General features: G+C 34.5%; 1 protein-coding gene across 1 annotated transcript in view; it reads left to right on the top strand.

The window, feature by feature from the left end:
- The window catches only part of LOC117094914 (sodium channel protein type 1 subunit alpha), an 85,102-nt gene that overhangs the window by 34,911 nt on the left and 23,705 nt on the right, over positions 1–26,486 (top strand). Inside the window, exons 15-18 of the mRNA XM_033231250.1 lie at positions 1,230–1,586; positions 2,752–3,234; positions 24,196–24,316; positions 26,034–26,188. Of these exons, the coding sequence (XP_033087141.1) occupies positions 1,230–1,586; positions 2,752–3,234; positions 24,196–24,316; positions 26,034–26,188 (1,116 nt within the window). The remainder of the gene's footprint in view (positions 1–1,229; positions 1,587–2,751; positions 3,235–24,195; positions 24,317–26,033; positions 26,189–26,486) is intronic.

Below are 26,486 nucleotides of genomic sequence, written 5' to 3' on the forward strand. Positions count from 1 at the left end.
TTACTCAGTTGCTGTTTGCATTAAGTACTGCTTCTGGAGACTATCACAGTTAATATTTCTAGACCTAAGAAAATATTTTTAATGAAAATGCATCATCTTTTAATAGCAACTTGAAAATATATATAGCCCTTTGTAGCAGTGGATGAAAATCTGATGTAAGATGTTCATGCAGAAACTTTCTCTAATTCTGTCTCTGGAAAATATGCATCTTGCAAAAGTCAAAGGAGAGAAAGTCTGTGGGATTACTAAACATGCCCATTAATTTACACATATATCCTTACAAGTCAGGAAAATAATTGTAGAATCATGGGAAATATTCCAAGTTTTTCAGTGCAGGTGCATGTAGCTACGTGAATACCCCTAAGGAACATTAATGAATAATGAACATTTTTCTCTACTTATATCAGGGCTCAGTATGATGTTACTTTGTACACTATTGGCAAATTAATATCTTTCAGCAGAGATATTTCAGATTCAGATGTTAATATTATAATGTCCGGTCTTAGAACCACCTTTATAAAACAAATTAAGAAGAGTTGGATTCCAAGTACTCATTAAAAATTCACTATAAGAGGCCTGGCTTGGTGGCTCACGCCTGTAATCCTAGCACTTTGGGAGACTGAGGCAGGTGGATCACTTGAGGTCAGGAGTTCGAGACCAGCCTGGCCAACATGGTGAAACTCCGTCTCTAGTATATATATGTAAATACATACATATATACACTTATATATGCATATATATGTATATATCTATATATGTATATATTTGTATCTATACATATGTATATATTTATATCTATACATATGTATATATTTATATCTATACACACACATATACGTGTATATATGTATATATTTAACCAGCTGTGGTGGCACGTGCCTGTAGTCCCAGCTACTTGGGAGGTTGGAGCAGGAGGATCACTTTAACCTGGGAGGCGTAGGTTGCAGTGAGCTGAGATCACTCCCTCTGCACTCCCACCTGGGTGACAAAAGAAAAAAAAAGAAAAGGAAAGAAAAATAATTCACTGTCAGAGAAAATGATCTACATGGTCAAAATATGGAAAATCCAGCTTTTCCTAGGGAGTCCAAAAATTAGCCATGAGCCTGAGAGAGTTAGGGCAGATCAGATATTGTAAGATATTGAATTCTAATTACCATTTCTAGGTAAAGCTCAATACATATAATGCTTTTAGGAATCATACAAATATATATTAATATTTTATTTTCCAGCTGCGAGTTTTCAAGTTGGCAAAATCTTGGCCAACGTTAAATATGCTAATAAAGATTATTGGCAATTCCGTGGGGGCTCTGGGAAATTTAACCCTTGTGTTGGCCATCATCGTCTTCATTTTTGCCGTGGTTGGCATGCAGCTCTTTGGTAAAAGCTACAAAGATTGTGTCTGCAAGATCGCCAGTGATTGTCAACTCCCACGCTGGCACATGAATGACTTCTTCCACTCCTTCCTGATTGTGTTCCGCGTGCTGTGTGGGGAGTGGATAGAGACCATGTGGGACTGTATGGAGGTTGCTGGTCAAGCCATGTGCCTTACTGTCTTCATGATGGTCATGGTGATTGGAAACCTAGTGGTATGTACCCACTTAAGATACGCATTTCAGAAATATGTTAAGAGTATAATGGAATGGTGACTGTTCTGTCAAAAAGAAAAACAAACTATGATTATTAGTTTAAAAGTCCATTACCTTGGATATATTATCACTTTAACAACACAGCAATATAGCAGTGCCCCTACATTTTTTATACCAAATTCTATTTCGTCAGTCACTCCACCACATTTTTATGTGAATTACAGTAGAGTATAATATTGAAGACAAGCCTAAAAGGATGTGCTGGGACCATTTTATAAATTCAGAGCCAAGGAAGAGAGAAGTCTAAAAATAGTGGAGAGAGAAAGAGCAAAATTACCATCCAGATCAGGACTAAAAAGTGGTGTCTTTAAGTGTTCATAATGATTGTGCCATTTCTTTGCCTCATTGTAGCATATGATATTCAATCACTCTATGTCATATGGCAGATGTACTAGCTAACCTGAGTTTGTCAGTTCTCGAATAGCTAATGATGCCTGAAATTACCCTAATAGAGTAACTGATCAATCTTTATCTCTCTTAAATTTGGAGTGTTACTGTTTATAGTATAGAAATATATAAAATATTCTAAAGGTATGTACATTCATGTGCCAGTCTCATGGAAATATGAGAGATTATTCATAAACATCTCTACTTAGTCAACAATGAAGTATGAGAAATATAATAGATTAAGAAAACAAGTGTCAATGCCTATGTTAAGCTCCTGATCTTCATTCTGAGTCATAATAGTTATTTTTCAATTAACATCCAATTTAATATCTTTGTTTATCAAAAAATTATAGAATGCATTTACATGCATAATTGGAAACATTAGTGATTTTTAAGAATTCTTGTATAGTACCTATATAAACCTGTCTTCTTTTACTCATAAATTTTAGAGTTAGCAAAACCTTAGATTAGCTCATTCAATTTCACTTTACAAATGGTAGAACTTGAGAGCAATAGAAATCATGTCTTTGTCCAAGGATGTGCTATTGAGCCAGTCACAAATTCAGATCACCCATCTTCTAATCACTATACTGTGGTGTTTCCTTCTCATCAAGTTTTAGAACTTAGAGTTTCTTCTGCACTTAAAAGAATAAGTGATTGTAATCTGCTCTTCCCTACATTGGTGTAAAATTATAATCATGTTTTTGTTGTTTTAAAGGTCCTGAATCTCTTTCTGGCCTTGCTTCTGAGCTCATTTAGTGCAGACAACCTTGCAGCCACTGATGATGATAATGAAATGAACAATCTCCAAATTGCTGTGGATAGGATGCACAAAGGAGTAGCTTATGTGAAAAGAAAAATATATGAATTTATTCAACAGTCCTTCATTAGGAAACAAAAGATTTTAGATGAAATTAAACCACTTGATGATCTAAACAACAAGAAAGACAGTTGTATGTCCAATCATACAACAGAAATTGGGAAAGATCTTGACTATCTTAAAGATGTAAATGGAACTACAAGTGGTATAGGAACTGGCAGCAGTGTTGAAAAGTACATTATTGATGAAAGTGATTACATGTCATTCATAAACAATCCCAGTCTTACTGTGACTGTACCAATTGCTGTAGGAGAATCTGACTTTGAAAATTTAAACACGGAAGACTTTAGTAGTGAATCGGATCTGGAAGAAAGCAAAGAGGTAAGATTCTATAGATGTGTGAAGGTATGAATACATATATATATATATACATATACACACATACAGATGATCCTCAGTTTAATGATGTTTTGACTTAAGATATTTTACTTTATGATAATACAAAAACAATATCCATTCACTAGAAACCATGCTTCAAATTTTGAATTTTGATCTTTTCCCAGGCTAGCAATTTGTGGTACAATATACCCTCATTATGCTGGGCAGTGGCAGCAAGCTGCAGCTCCCAGTCAACCACATGATTACAAAGATAAGCAACCAATATTCACCATACAGTATACTGTATTCAGTAAATTACATGAAGTATGCAACAGTTTATTATAAATTATGCTTTTCTTTAGATGATCTTGCCCAACTGTAGGCTAATCTAAACATTCTGAGCATGTTTAAAGTAGACTAGGGTAAGCTATAAAGTTTGGTAATTAGGTGTATTAAATGAGTTTTGATGTACAATATTTTCAACTCACGAGTTTATCAGGAGCTAACCTCATTGTAAGTTGAGGAACATTTACAATACATGTATTATATTGCCTGTATTTCTTATTATATATTTTCCATATAGATTTTTTTTTTTATTATACTTTAAGTTCTAGGGTACATGTGCATGACGTTTATATCATGTATAACTCCCCAATACAATCCCTCCCTCCTCCCCCCTCCCCATGATAGGCCCCAGTGTGTGATGTTCCCCTTCCCGAGTCCAAGTGATCTCATTGTTCAGTTCCCACCTATGAGTGAGAACATGCGGTGTTTGGTTTTCTCTTCTTGTGATAGTTTGCTAAGAATGATGGTTTCCAGCTGCATCCATGTCCCTACAAAGGACGCAAACTCATCCTTTTTGATGGCTGCATAGTATTCCATGGTGTATATGTGCCACATTTTCTTAATCCAGTCTGTCACAGATGGACATTTGGGTTGATTCCAAGTCTTTGCTATTGTGAATAGTGCCGCAATAAACATACGTGTGCATGTGTCTTTGTAGTAGAGTAATTTATAATCCTTTGGGTATATACCCAGTAGTGGGATGGCTGGGTCATATGGTACATCTAGTTCTAGATCCTTGAGGAATCGCCATACTGTTTTCCATAATGGTTGAACTAGTTTACAATCCCACCAACAGTGTAAAAGTGTTCCTATTTCTCCACATCCTCTCCAACACCTGTTGTTTCCTGACTTCTTAATGATTGCCATTCTAACTGGTGTGAGATGGTATCTCATTGTGGTTTTGATTTGCATTTCTCTGATGGCGAGTGATGATGAGCATTTTTTCATGTGTCTGTTGGCTGTATGGATGTCTTCTTTTGAGAAATGTCTGTTCATATCCTTTCCCCACTTTTTGATGGGGTTGTTTGTTTTTTTCTTGTATATTTGTTTGAGTTCTTTGTAGATTCTGGATATTAGCCCTTTGTCAGATGAGTAGGTTGCAAAAATTTTTTCCCATTCATATAGATTTTTTGACATCATGTAAAATTTTATTTCACTAAAGAACAAAAGATTTAACTCAAGCAAATGATTGATAAATTAAAGGGTAATACAGTATATGTGTGAGTTTTCTCATCCTTAGTAATGGATATTTGTTAGATGAATGAATGAACGATTCAACAAATAGACAAACATCATCAGATTTAATCCTTACAATAACCTGGAAAGAAATATGTTACTATGTTAACTTTTCAGATAAGAAAATTAGCTCAGGGAGCATTAGGTCCCATAACTAGTGAGGGGAGTGCCGAGAGTTGAACTTAGAGCCCTTATTTACAAGTTCTGTTTATTGTTTGTTGCATCACATTGGCTCATGTACATTGAAGATAACTTAGCAACAAGAAATATTCTTGTAGCTTCTTCAACTAAAATTACACTGCCCTATGCATTAGCCTGTTTGGACTGCCATAGCACTATACTATAACTGGGTGGCTTAAACAACCAAAATTTCTTTTCTCACAGTCCAGAAACTGGAAAGTCCAAGATCAAAATACGAGCAGGGCCAATGTCTAGTGAGGGCTCACTCCTTGGGTTGCAGACAGACACCTCCTTGCTGTGTCCTCACATGGCCTGTCCTCAATGCACGTACATGGAAAGAGAGAGAACTCTGGTGTTTATTCTTCTTCTTACAAGAGCACCAGCCCTATCAGAATAAAGTCCAGCCTGTATGACCTCATTTAACCTTTATCACCACCTTGCAGGCCCTATCCCCAAATACAGTCATATTGAGGGTTAGAGCTTCAGCATATGAATTTTGTGGAGACAAAACTTAATCCATAGCAACCTACTTTAAAATATTAAGTTAAAAGTCTACGGATATATAAGATAATTAACAAGAAGTCTAGGATAAAGCACCTTTACTTCCCATTTAGTATTTGGAAATCTCAAAAACAGCAGGGTGTATAGTCTAAATACACCTTTCAGGCTGTATAGTCTAAATATTTTAAAGGATTGAGTACATTAAAGACATTTTATTAGAGATATAATTCTATTAGATATCACCATGTCCATTGCATTTTGATGGTTGTCCATGGAAGATACCACAGGTATGTGACATTCTTTTGATTTATTGACTATATCCCTTGAAAGACGCTTCAAGTATTTATAATGAGTCTCTGAATAATCTCGGTCATCCTCCACTTGTAGGAGTATGGGGCTAATATTGGAGCTGGAAGCAGCTGCCTTGACCCTAGCATTAGAGTTGCTTAGTTCACATTTGTGAGATAAGAGAAGGGAAAGAAATATAGTGCAGAGACGTAATAGTAGATAGATCCTGTCACATTTCTATGTCTATGCAAATAGATTCAGTACAAAAAAAATAGACTGTTTTTATCAAATATTGTGGACTTTTTTACAAAATTTTTAATTTGAATGTTATGTCAGTTCAGACTTTGTTTATTTGAGTTTTCCTAAGGAATCAGATGAAGGCCAAGTTTTGGAAAAATTGTTGTCTTTGTATTTATAAAATTGATTCTGAACTTCTGTTAAAATAAATTTAGTAATAGCCTAGTCTGGTTTCCTTTGTCTTGAATCTTTAGACCTACATTTAGCATTTGATGAAGACTAATGGCTACCATATGCTATCTGTTATATTAAAAAGGAAAAACACTATTTTATTACAAAGACCATCCATAAGATATACATTTTCTATAAAAATTTGACATGATTCATACTCTTACTGTTTTTGTATATTGATCAAGGCTAAAAGAAACACTAACCTTTTTTTTTTTTTTTTTTTTTTTTGAGACGGAGTCTCGCTCTGTCGCCCAGGCTGGAGTGCAGTGGCCGGATCTCAGCTCACTGCAAGCTCCGCCTCCTGGGTTTACGCCATTCTCCTGCCTCAGCCTCCCGAGTAGCTGGAACTACAGGCGCCCGCCACCTCGCCCAGCTAGGTTTTTGTATTTTTTTTTTTTAGTAGAGACGGGGTTTCACCGTGTTAGCCAGGATGATCTCGATCTCCTGACCTCGTGATTCGCTCGTCTCGGCCTCCCAAAGTGCTGGGATTACAGGCTTGAGCCACCGCGCCCGGCCAACACTAACCTTTTTGTAAAGCAACTATCTACTGAAGCACCAGGGGTAGTTCTGTTTCTTTCTACTTCATGGCATTTTATATCTTGGAACATTGAAATTTTAAATATTAGGGTAATAGAAGCTTTAGAGATAATTTAATGTGGTGCTTCTCAAATTGTGCGTCATAGTTTAGTTAGACTTGAGAAATCCCCTTAATAGGCCAGTTTTTTTTTTGTTGTTGTTGTTGTTTTTTAATGAAATAGTGATCCGCCCACATCGGCCTCCCAAAGTGCTGGGAATATAGGTGTGAGCTACTGCACCCAGCCAATGAAATTGAATAGAATAACGTTAGAGCACATTTCATGTCATAGGGAGAAGTCCTGGTAAATGAAGCTTTTGCCGCCTGTGCTGAACTTTAATGTGTTGCTTGTCTAATTAGAATGCACCCACTTGGTTCATGGGCATAGTGTCTGAAGTTCAGGAGTTCTTAAGCTTCAGAAACACTGTTTCAGCTTTTTGAAGGCAGTGGTAATGAAGCCTTCCCAACCCTAGGCAGAACAGATTGCTTTCTTTTTTGGTTCCCAGAGATACAAGGCATAGAGCATAGTAATAAATAATGCATCTTCTTGACTCATGCATCTTACAAAGTACTATCATATTTTAGGATAGCTACTTATATGCATGCATGTCTCTCCTTTTATGTGGTGACCTACTTAAACATGTTTGGTACAAAGTAGACACTCAGATCAAACTTTTCCAGCTCGTTCAACTCTTGTTAATAAAACCATTTTGAAGGGCTCTCATAAATACTTTCTCTGATTAGGGCATACTTGAGATTGTCATTTTAATTCCAATTATTGTGGACCAAATTTTTCTCTTGATTCAAGATTCACTTGAGTTAGGTTTTGTTGTTTTTGTTTTTGTTAGCCATGTTACCTTGTCACTTTACACCAGCCTTCTAAGAAAGTAATAATCTCTCATCTTTTCCACATGAATTGCTGTTGAAATGCAGTTGTATCTCATCCAGATGAAATTTTGTAATTAAATACTGAAACTTCTATTTATCCCCTAATGATGCATTTCAATTTCTTTTATTCATTTTTGAATCTGGCTTTCTTTTTATGTTCTTTTACAGATTACCATATTGTATCAAATTTCCTGGCACTTTTACTTCACAATTCCTTTCTTCTTGGTCAGAAATAAACCCACACAATATTGTTTGCCCTCATTGCTTCATCAGTCTCATACTGTATTGTGTTCATCAAAGTAAGGCACAAATTATGCGATATTCTGCTTTTAGAGGAATTAAGCTGACAGCAGATGCCCCAATAGATGAAGAGTCTTTGTTCCACGTTAGGATTGCTGCGTGTAGTACATTAATCTCATCATTTTGATTCTTTTTGTTTTAGCCTTTATTCTTTTTGCCTATTTTCATTTATTTAGCAGTTATCATATGCCAGGGAGATTAGATAATGGAGTGTACTAATAAGCTATAAGGCATGATTTTCTCTCTCTCTGCTTCTCTCTCTTTCTCTCTCTCTCTCTGTGTGTGTGTGTGTGTGTGTGTGTGTGTGTGTTTGTGTGTGTATTTACAGTTGGACCCTGACTTACAATGATTTGACTTAATGATTCGACTTTATAATGGGTTTATCATGAGTTCGCCCCATAGTAAGTTGAGGAGCATCTGTGTGTGTGTGACTTTCAACCTTTAAGTATGAATTTTCATATTGAGACATATGTTACTAATGCAAAAATGTTACCTTCCGTGGCCTCTGTTAGACTAGTTTCATTTGAACATGTTATTGTTTCCATTCCCGAATTCCAGTAATGACTTATCTGCAATGCATCATTATAATACCTCCAAAATTATATTAATGCTTTGTGATAAAATTACAAGTGCCCACTGTTTATTATTCATACACTGAACATTTGTTTTTAGACATGTGAGGCCACAGTTATAAAGTTGGTAAATGCTTATACTCTGGAGCTAGATACTGGGTTATATAATTTCATTTTAGCTGCTTACTGTGTGACTTTACCTATCTAATAATCAGTTTCCTCATCTCAAAAACGTGCATAATGTTACTGACTGCATTTTGGGGGCAGAATATTAAATGAGATAATAAATATGAAGTACTTAGCACAGTGCCTAATATAGAATATTTGATAAATCATCATTATTAGTATTACCAGTTGCATGCCACCCTGTTCCAGGTAAGTTTTCTTACAAGAATTACTACTCATAACATATTCCACTGTTTGTCTTTTTTTGTTGTTTGCCTTTTGCTCTCTGTAATAAATTGTTTTATAAGTTTATCTGGGAATGGTGATACATTTTATATTTTCTGTATATTTTTAAATTGTTTTGATTACATTCTTGATATGGTAAGCTCCTTAAAATATTTAAGAAAATTACTTTTCTAAGGGGCATTCCAATCAGGAAATATTAACATGCAGAAACCTAAAGACAGGAAGCAAGAGGGTGTATTTGGAGACAGTTAGTCATTTGGAATTCCTGGGGCATAAATCACAGGAGCTGAGGATGAGATGTAGGTAAGGAGTCTCGGTTTCCAGGAAGCAAGAATAGACTGGTATGAAGAGATGTGCTGAGCTGGAACTTCATATTTATTTTGCCTCTTACATCTGTGGTGAAGTCACACCTAAGTATCCTCCATTCCAGAGCAAACTAAGGGCTGTTTTTCCTACACCTTCCTCCTATTGGCCTCCAAAAGAAGAAAGGGAATAGTATGAGTCACATTGCATCCTCTCTTTAAGTCCTAAGAAACTTCATCCTTCAAAGTACATTCAAGTAATTTGAGGAATTGTTTTTTTAAACCTCAGAAAATTTCTTGACTCATGCCATAATAGGAATAATGATAAGCTAGAAATGTGAATTTTTATTGAACATTAATAATAAAGAATGTTGACTTGGACAGATCTGAGAGAGCTTTGAAGGCTGGGCAAAACTGCCAAGAGTATGCAAAAGACAATACAAAATCTTCTCTCCCCAAATAGAAAGTAAATTTATTTTGGTTATGGATAGTAAAAACATTTTTATCCTCTGAAGTACCTACCACAATGCTGGGTACATAACAGTTGCCCAATAATTTTTTGCGTTTTGGTTGATTTATATGGATACTAGATTAAGAGCCTGTAAGCCTTAACTCTACTATGAGCAAATCGCTAAATCTATATTACCCCGTTTCCTAATTTATTAAATGAGGTATCTGTCCTATGATGCTTATAGAAATGTTATGAAGCTCTAAAAGCTATTTGGAAGTTAAAAATGTTCAAAAGTGTAAGGTGATGTCAAGAAAATTACTACTATAATTCCATTTAAATAAAAATTTTTAAATAAATTGAGTTATTAAAGTTATACTTTGGGGAACAAAAATGGCATATTACTAAAGTAATTATAAAAGAAATATACTTGTTTTTGTGATGAGTGAGCTCTAGAATAATGAGTAAAAATGTCAGTGAGGTCCTTGTAATTCAGGTTATGTTAATAACAGCTATTGTTAAATGTTCACCATGGACAAAGTACTATTGGAGGGCATATATTGTCTCATTCAGTCTTTATGCCATAAGACACACTGTTATTCCAGCCTTAAGATGAGAAAAATAAACATATTTTCAACAAAGGAAAACTTGCCAAAGTTACACAAATAGTACGTGGTTGGTCCTAGACTAGAATCCAGGCAGTCTGCTCCATAGTCACACTCTTAACCACTACACTAAATCTTAATAGTGTCTGAAAATGTACTTTCTTTGGGATAGTTCTGAAATAAAATAATACTATTTGTTGAAGAACTAGGTACAGATGTCAACTATAGATTTGGTGTTAACTTCCAATCACTGCACATTGGGCACAGGTTAACAGCATAGTCTGGAGTGTTTCAGAGCCCTCCTGCTTAGTCCTGAAAGGTCCTGTTCCTCTGGAACTGGCCTGCACTTTAGGCTGATCTGCTTCTGTATTCCACACTGATCTGTGAAAGTCTAACTGTACTTACAGAGCACTCAGTCTCCCAGAGTGTGATGGTTGTGCTTAAGGAGCATCCCCTTCTGAGTTTAAAGCTGCTGGAAGAGTCTTCCAAACCATTAGGAAGAACTGCTATGATGCATCATTAGCTTATGAGGTCTTGAGAACAGGAAAAACACTAACCCTGTCTTCCTTTAAGTCCACAGCACATATAACATATTTATTAAATGAATGAATAAATAGATGATGGGCAGTTACTTCTAGATTTCCATTTTTCCCCCAATTATATCACCGATATATACATTTTTAAATATACTTGCTGCTTTGCTGATATTTTTCCATTTAATACTTTTATCTTACCTTATATGGGTTAAGGAACATATGACAATCCCCAACCTAAGCACATAGTCTCTAAGAGATGGCAACTACTCTCTGTGAAGAGTACTATCCATGGAACCCAAGGTCCTTCTCCATTACTTCTAATCGATCACTAGGGACTGCCAAGGCTGCATATCTTTGTCCACCTCTCTGCATCCCCAAGGCTTTTACCCAGTGTCAGACCTCCATCATCGTCCAGTTTTACTGCTACAGCCTCCACATGGGTCTCTCCTCACTAGCATAGTCTTGACAAAACAATAGATGGTCTTTCTAAAATGCAAATCCGGTAACAGTTCTGTCCTCTCTAACCTTTCAGGAGTTGCCCATTGCTCACAGTATGGAGTCTATACTACTTAACATGGCTACAAGTCCCTGCAAAACTGACCAAAGCTGACCCTTTCAGTATCATGGAATAGTACACCTCACACTTCCCCACCCAGTTATGCTAATCTTTCATTCAATGGAATTCCCCACGCTTTATCAGTTTTCATCTTTGTACCTTTTTTCTCTGACAGGAATACTCTCTTACTCCATCCTGCTTCACCTGACTCATCCTGACCCACCATATCCTTCTTATGCCAAATGTCACTTTATTCTACCCTGTCCTTCCTAGACTGAGCGAGGTAGTGATCTCAATATACTCTATACTACTACTATTACAGTGTGTGGCGATTGCTTCTCTGTATCCTCCATTTGATTGTGAACTGATGAGGGCAGATACTAAGTCTATTATGTTCACTATCTTATTTTTCAAGTCCTAGTTTTGATGCCTGGCACATTTTTGGTAGTCAAAAATCAATAATTACACCTATTACAAACAATACGATACTGTGATGGAAATTGTTACCATTTATCAAATAAGCACACGCCAAACAATATTCATGTGTTATCTTGTTCAGTCCTTATAACAAGGATGTGAAGTAAGAACCATTTTACGAATTAGAAACCTAAAGCCTAAGGAGGTTGGGATAATTGATTAAAGTCCATAAAACCAGTGATTGTGATTCAAACTCAAGTTTCTCTGATCCTCAGAATAGTAGTACTTTCAACTCTTTCATTATACAGATATATAGTTTATTTGCCCGGTAGACACTTATTAAGTATGTTATAATTTAACATTAAAAATCAATGTCAAAATAACATTATAGAAACTCTGTGCTCAATTTGGCAAAATGAATTTAACAATGAAAATTACACATTTGATTTGCATTTTGGTTTCTAGCTTGGGGATTATAAATGCAACTTTTCAGAATTTTTTTTCTTTCCAATTTTTTTGTATTACCATGATTTTCTATTGACTCAATATGTCTGAAATATGTTGCTTTTGTTCCCTTATATTTAATCATTGATACAAAAGTTTATGTGTGACATATCGAAAGCAAAATTCAGAGTAGTATATTAGAGTCATATTCTTCCACCTTTACTTTTATACTGGGCAAATGTTTGACTAAAGAATGGAAACAATTAACATTTTGTAAATATGAATAATCCACTGAAGATTGTCCTTTCAACATACAGCTTGATGAAGAAATCAACTGGGAATAATGTGGGAATTAATGAGTTAATATTTGAGTTTTCTAGCTGCCCTGTGGAAATGTTGAGTCTCATCACAGTGTCTTTTCCATTGATATGATATTGTTCCTTTGTTGAGAGTCTTTAATAGGGGTCATTTTAATTTTTAATATGCATAGTGTACAATAGAAATATTTACTGGTGCACAATGTACACAATGAAATATTAATACTAATATTTCTGAGGTTGTAGAGAACCTCATTTAAGCATGACTTAGGAGATATATATGTCACAATAGTAAAATACCCAGTATTAAAATAGTACCTGTCCAGTTTTAAAAATAAGTACTTTGGGTAATATTCTTTATATATTACATTTAAATATATATATGTGTGTGTGTGCGCGCGCATATACACACACACACATACGTATACAAATATATATACATCATATGACCACATATTAAGTATGCTTTTGACCCTTAAATTCCAGATTTAATTATATTACTTATTATAAATTTAGTAGGAGTATTATAAACTCCTACTAAACTCTATAAATAAGCTCCCTATAACAAACCAAGTTTAAAAATAAAAACATAAACATTGTAGGATCAAGTCAGAGAACAAGAAAAAAAGCATTTAATCACTTACTCTCAGAGAATATTGAACAGTGTTTTCTTTGTTTTGCCTTACCCTCAAGGTCAAAATCATTTACTAGAGTAAAGAGCATTTTTAAAAAGCAAGAAATTTGCATAAATCCACTGAGGAGGAAAAATGCTCTTACCATCAGGGTTGTAGTTATTAAGTGATTATTGAATGCCCTTGTGTACAAGGCAAAGTGGATGCTTCATATGCAATGTGGTCTCTGCATTCTGTCTTAATAATTTAGCTATTAAGATTTAGCTATATAATTTAGCTATTAAGATTCATGTGTGAAAATACACAAATTCTCAAATGAACTAGCCTATTTTGAAATTGGTAAAATTTAAGGTTGATTCATGGTTTAATAAATATTAAAATGGATTTTAAGAAATATTCCATTAATCTCAAAAACAGAACCAATTGCTTTATTAGTGAATAGTGAATTTCAAAATGAAATAAATTTCAATCTAAGAACAAAAAAGGAAAAATTAATTGGCCTTATTGATTTTTACATCTATAAAAATACTTATTTGAGAACATTTTAGTTTTGCTGTTACCGAATTTCTTTAGTATTTTATCTGAATTCATATTTTATGTGCTAACATAGAGGGGGACTCTTCCTACACATGTGAAGATCTTTTCCTTCCCTTTTTGAGTATTTAATAATAATAGTGTCACTATCCCAATCAAATAAAGAATTGGACCACTTCATCTTTTATCTCAACCATTGAAAGAATATATTCATACAAATGTATTGATTATGAAGGTTTTAATACAACTTTTTTAGCCTATGATAAAATATTTTTTAAAATGGATGACATTTAGAATTTGAATAATATTAATAGCAAAAGTAAATATATTATGACTGTATATTATCTGATAAAACATATTTACAGAAAATTCTTATTTTCAGGGGCTTATGGGATATTTCTATAAACTAATCATATACTAGAGCTCAAAGTAAAGCTCAATACATTGAAAATAGCTGGCATATAGGGTTATCCAGTCACAATGCAGTTAAGCCTGAAATTAATAATAAATTGATAGAAAGCATTCCAACCATTTGAAAATTAAGAAATTTCCCCCTCAACAAATATTGAATAAAAGAGTAATAAAATACCTAAATAACTGTTTCAAAAATAAGAACATTTTATGTCAAAATTTGTGGAAGAAGACCAAGTAGTCATTGAATGTCTTAATATTACCAATATGATTAAGAAGGAATGAAAGAACCTAACAAATACCTTTGAGAAATTAGAAAAGGAACAAAAAAGGAAGAAGATATACATAAAGAGAAAAAATAGTGAATTATCAATGTAGCAGACAATATTGGTATAACAGGTTATGGTTCTTCAGAAAAAAAAAAAAAAATCAGCAAGACACACTAACTTCGGTATATCAAGCAGAATTCTAAGATGACCTCAATGACACTTGCCCTTGTACAATCCACACTCCACGAGTGTGGTTGCAACCTGTGGATATGGTATCACCCTGTAATTATATTACATTTTTGGCAAAAAAGGGGATGATGCTGGGTGAGCCTGACCTAATCAGGCAAACTCTTTAAATGCAGAGTGATTTCTCCTGCTATCACATAGAGGAAGCTGAAAAGATATGCTCTGCCTGGCCCAGAAAAAAGCAAACACTCATATTGTGAACTGCATACAGCAGCCATGTGGCCAGGGACTATGGGTGGCCTCTAGTTGCTGAGAGTGGTTCTTAGCCATGAACTGGCAGGAAAGTAGGAAGCCCAGTCTTATAATTATGAGAAACGAACTCTGCAAACGACAGTAAAACTTGGAAGAAGATCCTGAGCCCTAGAAAAGAACTGGATTTCCAGCCAACACCTTGACATCGTCCCAATGAGACCCTGAGCAAAGAACCCAATTAGGCAGTGCCAGACTTCTGACCTATAGAAACTGTGGATGGTGAATGTATGTTGTTCTAAGATGCTGGGTGCATGCTCATTTGTTACACAGACATAGAAAACTAATACATTTGGCAAATAATACTTGTTAGGAAAACTCAAATGATTTTCTATGTGTAAAGAGCAATTGCAATCAAATAAGAACACTAATACTCCAATAGAAAAATAGGCAAAAGACCAGGCATCGTGGCTCACTCCTGTAGTCACAGCACTTTGGGAGGCCAAGGTGGGTGAATTGCTTGAGCTTCAGAGTTCAATACCAGCCTGAGGATCAGATGCTGTCTCTACAAAAAATACAAAAATTAGCCTGGTGTGGTGATATCACCTGTAGTCCCAGTTACTTGGGAGGCTGAGGCAGGAGAATTGCTTGAACCTGGGAGGTTGAGGCTGCAGTGAGCTGTGATTGCATCACTGCATGCCAGTCTGAGTGACGGAACGAGACCTGTCTCAAATAAATAAATAAACAAGTAAGAGTCAAAAGAGACAAGTCATAAAAAAATATAATCGGAAGACAAACCTCAAGAAATATTACTCCTAATTGTTATCAAATAAATTAATATCAAAACAACGGTAGTGTACTTTCTACTTTTCAATTTGGCCAATAAAAAAGAAGAAACAAAAGCAACACATGAAAAGGAAAACAAAACAAAAACCCAGGTAAATAATGCATTATGCTGATGAAGGAGACCCATGAGACAGATACTTACAAATCTCAGAACATGGTACCTTTCAATAAATGTTTAGTAATTGAATATTTCATGTACAGCTAATAGTAAAATTAAGAGCCCAGCTATATGTGGATGGTTTCTTTCTTTCTAAGGTGGGAATAGCTGTTTACTTCTCCTTGGTCAGAGATGATCAGATGATTTTTCTTTTTATTTATTTATTTGTTTGTTTGTTTTTTGAGACAGGGCCTCACTCTCTCAGTCATCCAAGCTGGAGTGCAGCGGTGCAACCATAGCCTCAACCTCCTGGGTTCAAGCCATCCTCCCACCTCAGCCTCCAAAGTAGCTAAGACTACAGGCATGCACCACCACATCCAGCTATTTAAAAAAATTCTGGCCGGGTGCGGTATCTCACGCTGTAATCCCAGCACTTAGGGAGGCTGAGGTGGGTGGATCACCTGAGGTCAGGAGTTTGACACAAGCCTTGCCAACATGGTGAAACCCTGTCTCTACTAAAAATATAAATAATTAGCCAGGCGTGGTGGCAGGTGCCTGTAATCCCAGCTACTTGGGAGGCTGAGGCAGGCGAATCGCTTGAGCCTGGGAAGCAGAGGTTGCAGTGAGCCGAGATTGCGCCATTGCACTCCAGCCTGGGCAACAAGAGCGAAACTCCGTTATCAAAAATAAATAAATAAATAACAAATTAAAAACACCAAATTTTTTTCTTTTTTTTTTTAGTAGGGACAGCAGGATCTCACTATGTTGCCCAGGCTGATCACAGGACTTTTCTAGCCACAGTCCCAGCATGTTACCCAGCCTGTGCAGGCCCAACAGCCACACCCACTCTGAGTTTCCTGATCCTTTTCTCCTCCAGAGTCCAGATCTGCTCCCTCATCACCTTCTCATCAGTCCTCACATCACATCTCTCTTTGCTTTAAGACTTTCCAAATGTATCATTTCAAATTCCAAAACACTCCAAAGTCATAGAAAATTAAAACTGGAACTTTAAAGATCATCTCCTCATTTTACATATTTAAAAAAATGGGCTAAAGGAAGAATTATTTGAGCAAAGCCACACAGAAAGCGAGAGGTCAAACCAGGTTTCGGTTTCTTTCCAGTTTATTGTTGGTGGCTTTCTTTCCACTACTGTGGCCTGGGCCAGGAGAAGCATGAAAAAATAAGATTGTTGGCTCCACTGGAGGCCATAACTTGTTTTAAAAATTCTTGGAATAGTCAGTTCAGAAATGGTGAGTGACAGATGTGGCTTGACTGTATAAAGTCATTTACATCATCTACTTACTCCGTATATGGATCATTTTACCACATGATAATATATGCACATATTCTGCATATATGCAAATGAAATGACCAACATACATACTTATTGTAATGATGTATAGTTATAAAATATTCATAGAGGCACCATGTTGAATTTAAAGAGCTTTAAAGTCAAGAGTTTTATATCCCAGTTTTTTTTTTAGCCTACTGTTTTTTGCCAAATCAATTATATTATCCTGATCTACTTTACCAATCTGAATATTGTACTTTTCTGAGGTCACGTTCAATTCCAGTCCCTCTGAGCTTCCAGTAAAAAACCTGAGTATAATTTGTCAACTTTACCTGATTGGTAGTATATGTTTTCACATAGCAAAGCTTTCACATTTTGCTGCTTCTGTAAGCCTGGTTGTTGGTACTTAGCATTAAAAAGTCAGAACTACTGATTATTTATTTCTTGGAGAAAAAAGAAAATATTGCAACTTTTCTAAAATGATTCAGTGTAACAAGATCATGCGAGTGACATCCCATTACTTTTGCCACATTGTATTGGCTAGAAGCAAATCACAGGTCCTGTCCATATACAAGGCATGACAACAGTGGCCAGAGATTTTGGAGACCATCTTAGAATTCTGTTTACTACAGACTGTTATGAAGAAAGCATGTTTGCAGACATAAAAGATTCTTACATGTCATTCAACATACTGTCAATTCTTCTTCAAGTTTATAGATTAAACCTCTGAAATAACTTTTTTTAATGCCCACAAAGATACTGTCTCTTCATTTGGCATAACCCCCTCACTCCCCCGTTACTAGTGGTGTTGGTGACAAATTCTAAACTTTAAGAGACTTTTTAAAATAATGTCTCCTTGCATTAGTTTAGTGCCAAGTTGTTTTATCTGAAATTGCTAAATCTTGAAGACTTTTTTCATTTTATCACCTTTCTTCCACTGCAATTCATGATACTGAATTCCACATAATTTTCCCTATATTCACCACACGTATTTTTTCTTTCATTTGACATCTTCTTTTTAAATTTGGGCATGCATTTCCCCAAATTTTGATCCAATTATGGTTTTCCAATACATTTTTTAAATTTTCATTTATGTATTTATTTATTTTAGAAATGGGAGCCGGCTATAACGCTGACATTGTTCTCAAACTTGTAAGCTCAAGCAATTCTCCTGCCTCAGCCTCCCAAGTAGCTGAGAGTGTAGGCAGTTTTCCAATCTTTTAAATAACATTTTAATCAAATTTTTTCATGTATCATGCATAAATTAGATGAAAGTGGAACTTCCCTGCTCAAATTAAAGCCTTCAGCCACTTAAGGCTGGAGTGAGATCTCTGCAGAACATTGACTGGAAACACCTCTTCTGTAATATTAGTAGGACAGATGCCTTTCACTGCAACATACATACTAAATGTTGGTATAATTGTTGATTGAAATTTAGCTGTGCAGTTTATCATCTGCAGATGATAGACTTTCTCTAAGTTCTAAAGTACATTAATGACTAAGCATGTAGCATTTTAGATATAATTTATACAAATTAAGTGTTTAAGCTTAATGCCTTTCTTATTTTGAAAAACTTACTATCATCTTTGTGAAGGTCTTGGTGGCTTTTATATTAATGTTTTTATTTATTTTAATCTATTGACTATGTAAAAGGATTATTATTTGTTTAATTTAATTTTAATTTCTGTATTGATATTCCTTATTTAACATGCCAGTCAAAACTTTTGCTGTTTCCCATATTTTGGCTAAAACAGTTTAGTTCAGTCACTTGTGTACTTATTTCATTTTGTTTGTTTTTCTTTACTTTCTTACACTAATGCTCATTTATTTACATTATATATAAATTTCCAGAAAAAGCACTAACACTTCTCTCAGGTTATCATAGTTTTTCTAGAGTAATTCATTGACATAAGCCCCGTTGCTTATGGTTTAATCTTTCTAATATTCACATGTCACTTTTTCTGATGTTATTATATTTTGAAAGTAGGGGAAAATTCTTCTTACCATTATGAGAATCAAGGTCTATCATAGGGGTTAGCTATGATGTGGCTTACCAGCCTCCCTTTGCAAAATGCTGACTTGGGAAGTGGAGCTTAAGCCAAATATGAATATCATTTTTAAAATCTAATTTTTAACCATATATTGTTCCTGAAAGATGTATACACTTCTCTGGATCCAAACATTCAACTGCTCCATTTATTTACAAAATAAAAATGACATATATAAAAATATCACTTTAGACCCCTTGTGGGAGCATGGGCTCATTGTTTGGAGTGCTACATCAACGCTTTAGCATGAGCTGCACTTGTAATTCATCATCTATTGTTTCTGTTTGGTTTCTTTTTCCCCCCAGAGGACAAATATCTTAATGAATCATATAAAGCAACCTGAATTTAGTTTCTTTCTAGAAATTTATAATAGTACCTATTTAAAAATAATTATTCACACCTAATTTTATAGTTTTTTAATGTACATGTATCCATGTGGGGGATTTACCTGTATTACATTTATTCAATGACTTTGACTTAGTCTTTATAAATACAACAACACTTTTTAAATGCATTTTTCAAATTCTACAAGATTAAATTACACACTTACAGTATTTTAGAATAGTGTAAATTGATTAGAAAATAAACATAACTTATTCTTGATAAGCATACCATTCAGCTGGTGAAAATACAAATATGCAGGTATACTAGGCAGTAGCCAACTACCTGAGCAATTTTTGCACATCAAGGTCATCAGTTATTGTATTTTACTAAGAAAACTGCAAGTGTCATTTTGTAAGTCCATTAGAATGAAGAGAAGTTACAATAAAAAAGCAATATGCGCCCAAAGTAGTGCCTATAAAGTGTTGAAAGGGATTTAAATAAGAGAGTAATTATTACTCTTTCACATTGATGGGAGGAAAAATCACTTTGAGAAAAAGCCAGAGAACATTAAGAAGTTCGCCTTGATTAACACACAGCTTCTATCTGTGAAAGACAAATTTGGGAGATTTGGTTGGAACTCTTAAGTTGAAAACAAAAACTTCATCCATCACTAATATCTGAAACAGAGATATTCATCTATTCATTCATTCACTAAATGTTTATCAGTCATTCACCATACATACACTAAGCTTTGTGGACCACAAAGGTCTAAGTTACATGAAGCTAGAATGAGGATGGCCATTTTTATTTGTAGTTATATAAATAACTATATATATAAACAAAGAAAAGGTAAAAGAGTGAACAGAAATTTCATAGGAATTTGGAATCTGGCTGAGAAAATAGTTATTTCAGAGATAAAATAAGGAAAACTGTCTTCTGATTACTGCTAATGTTTGAAATAAGTAAAAGTAAACAAACAAAATTTGAGTCTGGGTGCTGAAAGAGTGATATTGCAGAATCAGGAATTTGGTTAAAGAAGTACGTTTAAGATTGTTTAAAAAGTCATTACTTAGATTGAGAGCATGCTAAGTTTGAACATTATTGGGCACACCTCCACTTTCCTACCGTAGTTCAGACTGACTGTAGAATATACTTATATTGCTTTAAGAAGTTTTAAAATTAATTTGTAAACATGTAGAAGATCACTCGTCTAGACCTGTGAACTTTCCAAGTGTAGATATTCCAATAGAATGCTAATAAGGGCATTTGATCATCTTTTAAATGATCTTAAAAATTCTGAAATATGGAGTGGCTCCAAGCTCTATGCATTAAAAAAAAAAAAAACGTACTTAGAAGCATATTGTATCCATCCATTGTGACTATCTTTGGCTTTGCCATTAATGTTTTACAATTTGGAGAAGTAACACTATTCACCAATTCCTGGATCTACAACCCCCCTATGGTCCCAGTTTGTTTATAAAGTAGTCCTCATGAAATAGCAAATGTATTCAGAAACATTTAACATATTTTAAACATAAGTTAATTTACAGTTCATATTATCTTGTAATATTCATACAATCATACAGTTCATACAATCTTATAATGTTCTTAATATCCACCACATTCTTAAAGAGTTACCAATGTACTATGAGTACTTACAAGCACTTGCTCATGTACTTGAAATTAGTAGTAAGTTTACTTTCCTAACATTTAGTAGACAGGGTAGAGTTTGTGTGTGTCCAAATGCATGCCAACTCTTACATTGTTCAATTTTCCATTTTGATGTTATTCTCGTATTGTGTTATATCATCATTACACAATCTTGGTGTAAAGATAAAACAGGTGTAAAGAGATAAAATAGGAATGGAAATCATATAAACTTAAAACTCAGATTTTTTTTAGTGAATTGAGACTCTAATGCAAAAACATCAGAACACTATAAGTCTACATGTATTTTTAAAAAGTAATTCTGTAAGAGTGACCATCTTAGGTAAGCATCCTAAAAATAAATGTTTAAATAAGAAATACAAGATGAATATCTTAATATTAAAATGTATTGAACTGTTGATCTATTTGTCTTCTTCAGAGAATGTCATTTTGAAAATGTGTCAAAAAGTAACATAAGTTCTTTTGGGTTCTTGTAATTTTCACAGAAAATAGTCATAACTTAGGTAAGTCAGATAAGTCTTTGTCTTAGAACAAGTAATTGCATGATATTACTAGTAATCAAGGAAGAAAAATTTTTATGTACCTTTTCATGCCAGGATTTAATTCACCTTACAATTGGATAAAACACTTATGTGCAAAGAATCAGTCATTTATGTGTGGCACTTACATGAAGATTAATTACTCAGCAACTTTTTGTTCTGCTTATTACTGACAACCTATACTGATGAAGAGTAGATTTTTATGCTAATATTCTATTATTTTGTGAGTCTTGATATAGACTGGAAAACTATGTAGGGATCAGATCTAGCAGATAACAGTTTTATATATATATATATATATATAGAGAGAGAGAGAGAGAGAGAGAGAGAAGTAGATTTGCTATTATAATTCTTTGTACCTGAATGCCTCTCTACACAAATTTATTCACAGGAAATAATATCCTTTCTAGTTCTTAATTAATTTTGGTGAAAATTGTTAAAATTCTCAAATCCCATTATCTAATTGTTTTATGAAGAATGGGCATCTTACACAAGATTGCTTTTCTACAGTGAAGAACAATGAGTGATGAAATGTTGCTCACATGGTTTTTATAAAATAAGTTAATGAATTTTATTATGGCCCAGAGAGTGCCAATCAAGGTCATTTTTAAAATATGAAGGCACCTGTTGAAGTGACAAGTCTCAGCCTAGGTGTATCACTTTACGGCCAAATGATGAATCTGTGTAACGTTGAGGATAAGACCTGAGAATTTCTTCAGAAGACCATGTGATGTTATGAGTAGTTTGACTGAGAATGTAACTAACGCCTGCCATTAGGTGATTCTCTTTCTTTGTCAGAGGAAGAAACCAATGACTTATTCCTGTATACATTTTTAATTCACTGCAAATGCTAGAACAGAACACAAATATAATCAAAGCTAAATGCAACCCAAAAGCAGATTATAATCTATTTGCTACTGGCTATCATGTTGAACAATCAACTTTTCAGCTTCTTAGTGTAGTATGCAAGTATATTTAATATGTGTCAGAATGTTGAAATTAGTCTTCAGTGAGAAATATTTTTGTAATTTCAAAGGCCAACTTCAACCTGACTTCTCAGAACTATGACAGAGTTATATACCATTATAGGTCCTAATTTTCTGTAGCTGTCAGTTAAGTTTTTCTATTTTAAGAAATGAAAAGGAAAGGAAAGAAGGCAACTAAATATGGACCCAGACATATAAGCTATCCTTCTTCAAGCAAATGCAAATATTTTGGTGAAACTCTTTCTGAAATATCAACACTCTTCTATGTATGTGAAATTCTTATTAACAATTGTAATATTGTGTTTAATTTTTACTATTTACAATATTGTGATAACGGGTTGAATGGCTTGTTGTTGTGTGCGCTTGAATGCCTACTGGAGGGTCTACACAAGCCTAAAGTTTGGAAAACACTGTACTAGATTTGATACTTCAATAAGGATTAGAGATATTTCAGTTATCAGTGAATACTCAGCTTGTAGCATACTGTTGGTGTTCAAAAAAAAATTAGTTGAATAAATTAATGAATTAATTACACTTGCCAAAAACTTATAAGCCAGTTTGCTGGCCTTCAGAAAGAGCCAGTTCATGAGTTTTTCCTATCTTAATGTGTAAGTTAATGTTTTCTATTATCTCTGCCATCTTTGTCTTCTGAGAACCATAGAAAGAGAAATGTGTATCCTATCACTATTGTCAAAATATGAAGGATATTGTTATTGTTGTTGTTGTTTAACTAGATTTTGTTCTTTCAGCTTCACATGGCATATTAACATAAACATAATTTGTCAGAGGAAACCGAATTTTCCCACACACTGTTTATCTCATTTTACAACACTTCAGGCTCTAAAATATTTGCCAGAAATTGAAGATGTCTATTTAATATCTCTAAGGTTATTTATTGATGTAATTTTTAACATATTTTATAACAATTTCTCTCCAAATGAGCACATTTATAGTAAATAACTCTGAATGCCTTAACCATGAATCTTAGTAACATGAGTGAAAACAACAGGTGATACTTTCACACATAGGTAAGACATTGTTAAAGAAATATGTAAAGTCAAACATTAAACTGCAGAATAACCTAACGACATTATTATCTTCTAAGGTAAGGTTTCTCTTTCTCTCCTGCTCCTTTTCCCTTACTCTTCTGTTCCTTTTCCCTTTCTCCTCCTCCCTCTTCTCTTCCCTCTGTCGCCTGCTTCTCTAATCCACAGGGCAGTGTTTTGCTCAGTACATGTGGCTGATGGCCTTTTGTAACCTCATAACACAGCCTTTTGTAACCTCATAACACATCTGATTTCATGCTTACATTGTGAATTATGGTAAAAGAGTTAACATAGACAATGATTTTCTGATTTCCTCCTCTTATTCAATCTCTCTTTTTCTCTAAAAATATCTCTACCTCAAGAAGAATAAAAAAACAAATTTATAGTAATAATCCTTTCTTGGCAGTCAAAATGAAAGGACTTTACTTTCTACGTCCATCTCACTTACAGAAACTGAATGAAAGCAGTAGCTCATCAGAAGGTAGCACTGTGGACATCGGCGCACCTGCAGAAGAACAGCCCGTAGTGGAACCTGAAGAAACCCTTGAACCGGAAGCCTGTTTCACTGAAGGTAAAGAAAAGAATCCTAATGTTAATCTTTCATTTGGAGTGCAGCTTGTTTAGCTGTTAGTCACCTAAAATAAATCACATATAATAAAACGGCACTTTGTAATAGATATAATTCAATTACCTCTAATATACTGATAGACAAAAAAACTTTAAGTCTAGTGTTGTGCTTTGATTATATCTGCCCAATACATGGAAGAGATTAAGAACATGGAGGAAAAACATTTTAATGTCATCAAAACTTCTAGCTTATGTTTTTAAATTAAATGGTGATTTCACAATAAGTTAGCATCTTAAAAACCCTAGTGAAAATGATCCTACACAGAATTTGCCTTAAAGGTAACTTTCTGACTGCTAAAACTAAATGGATTGCTAGTGCTAAATTGTGTTTCTTTAATGAAAACATCAGTTTCCAATGATTGTTGGATGAAATGGGGAATAAATACTGCCCTTGAAACTCAATACCTAACCAGTCACAAGTTAAGCCTGGTGCAGTGTGGGCAATAGATAGAAGAGATACGTTTTTCCTACAACTAATATTTCCTGTGGTCTGATATCCCTGGGAATTTGAGGTTTGGAAATATGTATGTTTTATATTTGATATTTTTTTTCATAGGCCTAGTATACCTTCAGTCTTCTTCTATTCCCTATACAAATCATGCATATCACTTAATGTCCTTTTCAAAACTACCCTCATCTGACCATGGTGGAAGAGCAGCTTGTTCCTCTGAATGGCTGTAACAAATATTTCCATTTAATTTACCTGATAACATATATTATCCTATGAAAATTCTGTCTCTTTTTGAACTGTTATATGTTGCTTTACTGTATTCTTTCCCTTCTTTTCCTCCATTCCTTCATTCCTTAGTTCCTTCTTTCCTCCTTCCCTTCTTTTCTTCCTCCTTTTCTCCACTCATTCCCTTTCTCCTTCTTCTTCAAACATATCTTCCCCTCCTTTTTTTGCCTCGGAGCAGGGATCCTGTATTTATATCTTTTGTTTTTCTTTTCTTTTTTTTGAAAACCAGATTTTTTTTTTGGTAAGGTTCTTGGGAGTTAGGTACATGTTCTGTGCCTTTTTGTGTGTGCACCTAAGTGTACCTTTGTGCTTACAATGGTACTCAGAAGTACCTGTTGATTTCATTTAGACTAAGTGATAGCAATGTGTGAGGAAGGCAATGACAAGTCAAAACCAAACCATACAAATTACATTTTAGTGAACTAAATTAGTTTTGCAAATTACATAAGCCCTTCTAGGCACATAACAAAAAAATCCTAAATGGTTAGAAATGCAGGATTGTTGGAAGAGATCTACATTTTTACTCTGTATCCTTTATAAAAGGGGGGAAGTTTTCTGCTTACCATTTTTAATGTCCAATTTAAAGTTCTTTTCTAGAATGACTTCAACAGAGTGCAACAGGATGATATGGTACAAGGAAAAGCTACTTCACATTTATTTGTAATTTACAGAGTTTTTCTTGTACAATAACACTGTGAGGCAGACAAAGCAAATACTGTTCGCTAGGGAACCATTTAAAGAAGCTGAATGATTTCCACAACTTCACACAGCTAATGAATGTGCTCTTACTACTCTAGGCTTAGAGAGCTAACCTAGCAAGACAGAGATGAGCATAGTAATAAAAAGACAAGACAAGGACATTGCTAAAGGATATTATGGAAGCAGAGATATTTTATCTACTATTATTTGAACACTATTTCTGCAGGCTGTGTACAAAGATTCAAGTGTTGTCAAATCAATGTGGAAGAAGGCAGAGGAAAACAATGGTGGAACCTGAGAAGGACGTGTTTCCGAATAGTTGAACATAACTGGTTTGAGACCTTCATTGTTTTCATGATTCTCCTTAGTAGCGGTGCTCTGGTGAGTGAATATTAAGAAAAGGTGATACGGCACTAATCTTTAGAACATTCTAATACTGATGACGTATTAATCCTTTCTGTTTCATTATCTTAGTATCCAATGCATGCATTTTTAATTATCCTACCTTGTATCCTCTAGACTATAGATTTACTCTATAACTCTACATTTCTGGATTTACTTTTCCTATGTATGCAAATATAATTTTAAGAAGCTAATCATTAATTTTTGCTTATTATTAAATAGCCCAGAAAGTGTAGCCCTTCAGCTTATTCATTAACACCAAAGGATGTGAATATTC

Source organism: Trachypithecus francoisi, unplaced genomic scaffold (assembly GCF_009764315.1).
Source record: "Trachypithecus francoisi isolate TF-2019V2 unplaced genomic scaffold, Tfra_2.0 Lachesis_group13, whole genome shotgun sequence".
In the NCBI taxonomy this organism is placed as follows: domain Eukaryota; kingdom Metazoa; phylum Chordata; class Mammalia; order Primates; family Cercopithecidae; genus Trachypithecus; species Trachypithecus francoisi.